General features: G+C 35.1%; 1 protein-coding gene across 1 annotated transcript; it reads left to right on the top strand.

The window, feature by feature from the left end:
- The first annotated feature begins 1,593 nt into the window (after positions 1-1,593).
- LOC149778287 (uncharacterized) lies at positions 1,594-3,611 on the top strand. The gene is made up of 5 exons (XM_089938316.1): positions 1,594-1,599; positions 2,121-2,384; positions 2,473-2,722; positions 2,915-3,277; positions 3,331-3,611. The coding sequence occupies exons 1-5, from the start codon at positions 1,594-1,596 to the stop codon at positions 3,609-3,611; spliced, it is 1,164 nt and encodes a 387-aa protein (XP_089794442.1).
- Positions 3,612-5,009: the final 1,398 nt, after the last annotated feature.

The following is a 5,009-nucleotide window of genomic DNA, read 5'->3' as shown; positions in this document are numbered from 1 at the left end:
TATCATTCAATCTGCGGTACTGTCACACATGTCTCTGGGTAATAGGTAAAATAAATAGTCTAGAAAATGGATTGAGTAACAGACATTAAAATGTCCCTTTCCTTAGAACATACACAGAATGAAGTCATGGGTAGATATGGTGCATACTACTGCAGATAGCCTAATATAATTTATAAAATTCAGGAATAATAATAATTTAATACAGCGTGAAAGCTGCAATTAAATTTCGCTGGGATGTGCAGTTCATTTCATATCATTTCCTCCAGGAACCCTTTTGTACTTTACTCTTTAGATTTGATCGGTGCTCTCGTACCTGTTGTGGATTACACGTATGACTGTTTTGCTCTGCTTTGTGTCATTATATAGTACATGTTATGTATCCCGATATACATTTTATGTATCCGCATATACCCGATATTACGTGTCTCGTGTTATATATCCCCGTATAAATTTATGTATCCTCATATATCCCATACTACGTGTCCTCGTGTTATGTATTCCTATATACATTGTATGTATCCTCATATACGTGTCCTCATGTTATTTATTCCCATATACATTTTATGTATCTTCAAGTACCCCAATATTACGTGTCCTCATGTTATGTATTCCAATATGCATTTTATGTATCCGCACATACTCCATATTACGTGGCATCACGTTATGTATTCTATACGCTACGTATTATATAGTCTGATGAAAAAAGTGATGATTGAATAACACTATTCTTGAATTGAAAATTCATGAGAAAAATTTAGTAGAGAGTGATTTTTTGTATAAAAATGTATTGATATATTAGAGAAGAACTGATGATCTCTATAAATTTTTTTTTTACATATTAAAGCGATGATTATTCATTCTATGAGTAACTTGTGTAAGTGTTTGTCCAACACGTTGGATGTTACATTTTTAATAGGTTATCAAATAAATCACATCAGTTGATATGCAGTTAGTGTTATAACGTAGAGAAAATGCTTCATTTGCATTGGCGTTACTAAAAGAAGTACTTTCTCTTATATTTTCACATTGAGAGCACCGATGTCTGTTTCATATAAAAAAATATAGAGATATATATACTGGTTAGAGACCAATTCCCGCGTACCAATTGTCGCCATAGTAATAATAACTCGCGACCGCACGCGAAGTTTAAGTTCCTGTTTAGAAAATAAGAAGATTGATTTAAGCTGACAAGTCCGAGCGAAAATAATCATTAGGTAAGTCGATTATGTAAAAAAAAAATAACAAAAATGCCCGCTTTAGCCCCTTACGCCTCCATATACTGACGTGGGGAGTCACGTGGTACAATTAGCATACAAAGGTCAACAAGAACTACGTCATAAAACCCTACTTTGATGTAGCCCCCCACCTTTTAAAGCAGACGCTGTAAATGAGAATTACAACATTTCCAAAATAAAAAAATAATCATCAATTAAGCGTTTTCCTTTTTCCACACTTATCCAAAAATACAACAAATAGCATGGCCGCAGCATTCATCTCTAATTTATTATCAGATCTCCAGACTCCATATTTTACTTGCAAAGAAAGGCCAAGGGCCAATAGCCAGGGAGCATTGATTATTTTATTTCTCCCAAAATGGGGGCAACAACTCTTTTAGGAACTGTTACACTGAAAAACAATTGTTACCCTTCTATGGAACCGTGTGCACCATTACCATCAACACGAATTAATTTCTCAACTAGTAAAATTAAATACTTAGTATTTTGGGACAATTAAAAAATAACCAACCTCCTAATTGAAATTTAATATATGTTTTTTTTTATCTTTCTTTTGGTTATCAAAACTGTATATGAAACAGCTGAAAAAAACAAACAACTAGTCAGCTGACAAAAAAATCGTCAGTCCACATATTAAGGCACATAGAAGGTGTTTTCCACTGCACATCATTTTAATGGATTTTACTTTAAGATTTATTACATTTTTTGCATCATTATACCTCATTGTCACAATTGTAATAATTCATGTGAAAGAGAAATGATGATTTTTTTCTCAAATAAATCAACACAAGCAACACGAAAACTGTCAAGAGAAATAACTTCTTTCTGGTGAATGTTACCTACAGCAGTAAAGACAAGAAATGAATTACTTAATTTTATTTTTAGCAATCCCAAAGAGGTATAGAACGGAAGACCTTTCAATCTGCTGTGTCATCGGTAAAGCAGAAAAGGCTGACAATTTCACAAGCATCTAGGGAATTCCAAGTCCCTAGAAAAACTGTAGAAGACCATGTCAAGGGGAAGGTACAACAAAAGGTCTCTGGTAGATGTCCAATGTTAACAACAAATGAAGAATTGTCCATGGTCAATTATATGAAGTATTCGGCACAACAAGGTTTTCCGCTGACCAGAAAAAATACCAGGCAATATGTAATTACCATCATGAAGCAAGATGGACCCCAATCTATTTAACATGAATAAAGGTCACAGCGACAAATGGTTCCGAATTTTTTTAAAGAGGCACCCTGAGCTATCTGAGAAACATGCTGAGCCACAGGACCGAGGCAGGAACAGGATGTCAAACATGCCTGTGATGAATCAATACCTCACTCTTTGTGAAGATACACCACATAGATTAGGACTAGACAACAAACCAGATCAGATTTTCACCTGCGATGAAACAGAATTTAGTGGAAAAGAAAAAAGAAGTCAGAAAGTTATTGGTATCAAAGACCAACACAGTCACCAACAATCTGTCACAACATCCGGTCACATCAATACGCATTTATGCATATCTGCAAGTGGAAAAATACTTCCATCCTTTTTGATTTTTGAAAGATGTTTACCCCATTTGGCTTATAAGGAAGGTGTTCCAGGTTCCTGGTTATGTGGATACTCTGCTAATGGGTATATAGATGGAACACTCTCCAATCATTGGTTTAAGGAAACATTTTGACGTCATTGTGGATCAGCAAGACCAGTGCTACTTATCATGGACAACCATGACATCCACATAAGCCTAGATGTCATCAAGCTTGTACGAGAGAATCAAAATGAATTATTGGGGTTGCCACCACACACAACCCACATTCTACAAGCATTGGATGTACAAATCATTGGTCCACTGAAAGCAAAATTCACCTCAATTGCAGTTAACCTTGGTTACATCAACAGGAATCAAATATTAAATAAAACCAAGTTTCCAACAGTGCTGTCCTATGCCCTTGACCAGTTTACCACTTATCAGGTCAAAGAAGGCTTTAGAAAAACTGGTATACACCCATGGAATCCTGACGCTATTGACAAGACACAGCTTGTCAATAGCCATTTGAAAATGATTTTCAGCCCGCTCCATCGTGTCAACCATCCACATCAGCAAAACTATCATCTGATGAAGAATTACAGGCATCAAATTCAGTCTGTCCAACATGTGGTAGTTACATTGGAGTAAATCCTTTGGTAGCAGAAGGCCTTATATCTCAACAATTATCTAACATCTTCCCAGCAGTACCTGTTAAACCGCAAGTTAGAAGAGCAAAACTGGTGTTACATTCAAGAGTACTAATATGTGATGATTTTTACAGAAAGTTAGAGGAAAAGGCGACAGAGGATAAGAAAAAGCAAGAACTGAAAGAAGTACGTAAGATAACAGATTAGAGAAGAAAGCAGAGCTGAAAGAGAAGAATAAATCAAGAAATGGCTTGGAAGGAAAGAAAAAGAAATCTAGCTCTGATTTATATAAATGTGGCGTGTGTAAGTCCTCTGATCCACCAGTGGAAAAGTCTGATGATGAGAGTATTGAAGATGAGGCTAAGGATATATTCTGGATTCAGTGTGGCAAGTGTCCACAGTGGTACGTACCACCAGTCCTGTATTGGAATATATGCTCATGAAGAGGGTAACCTTAACAAAGATAACACAGAATTCATCTGCAGTCTCTGCCTCAACAACGAAGAATAGTTAAATTATTGTTGATAAATAAATCAGTTAGTAAAAAATTTATGCTACAATAATGACAATTTATAATAATTTCTTTAATGTTGTGTGGCTTTTATATTTTTTTCCAAAATAAGATGAAACAGATTTCATCAGGATCCTGTGCCTGAACAATAAAAAATAGTTTCATTAGTGACTGAATCAGTAATAAATTATTTATGATACAATAATGACAATTTATCATAATTTGTTTACTGGTCTTTTGTTGTTATACATTTTCTGCAAAATATTATGAAAATATTAAAATAATTTTATCCGACTCAAGTTTTAATTGTGTATTTACTTTCATGGTTTCCTTATCATTATTTTTTAAATAATTATTTATAATTACACAGCCAGCTAATTACACAAAACTGGTGTAAAAAAATGATGCGACTACCTACCTCTTTGTTCACCGTGTAATGATAACAAACGAATTCTCGGCAGAAGAAACGCATGTAACATATGTAATTATCCGTGAAATTAAATACCTTCGACTCCTTAAACTTTATTATTTCCAGATATTTATTAAAACTGCAGAGAAGTAGACATTATTGTAACATTTAAATGTCACAAAATGTTTAAAAAAATCCCCTTTTTTTAAACCAGTGAATGAGTAAAATTACATGCATTCCTATCATAATTCGTAACTGGTAAAGAACATTAGTTTTGAATTACAAAGCAACACAAATGAAAAATATATTATTCATAAATATTCATTTAATGAAAGAGAAAATATAATCTGATAACCATGTGTGTTGTTGTTGTTGTTGTTGTGGGGTTTAACGCCATTTTTCAGCACGATAGGGCTATACATGGCGGCCAGTATTAATGGTGGAGGAAGAACCCGGAAAACCCCGGAAAGAACCACCGACCCACGAGAAGCTACTGGCAAGCTTCCTCACATGCCCACATTGGCTGAATCTTAGACTCGAACCGCCGCAGACAGAGGTGAGATGGCAGTGATCCGTAACGAAGAGCGCTTTAGACCACTCGGCCACTCGGGGCCCCGATAACCATGTGTGAGTAGATCATTAATTTTCAACATGTGGCGACAATTGGTACTGACTCTCCCGTAAA

The sequence above is a fragment of the Sinohyriopsis cumingii genome, chromosome 17 (genome assembly GCF_028554795.1).
Source record: "Sinohyriopsis cumingii isolate HCF-2022 chromosome 17, ASM2855479v2, whole genome shotgun sequence".
NCBI lineage: Eukaryota > Metazoa > Mollusca > Bivalvia > Unionida > Unionidae > Sinohyriopsis > Sinohyriopsis cumingii.
This window is presented reverse-complemented; position numbering and strand designations above follow the sequence as displayed.

Excerpts from the sequence above, each read along its gene's own strand:
- LOC149778287 (XM_089938316.1), top strand. Across the intron at positions 2,723-2,914 it reads ACAATCTGTCACAACATCCG|ATTGTGGATCAGCAAGACCA; the intron begins GTCACATCAATA and ends CATTTTGACGTC. Across the intron at positions 3,278-3,330 it reads CAAGACACAGCTTGTCAATA|CAAAACTATCATCTGATGAA; the intron begins GCCATTTGAAAA and ends CATCCACATCAG.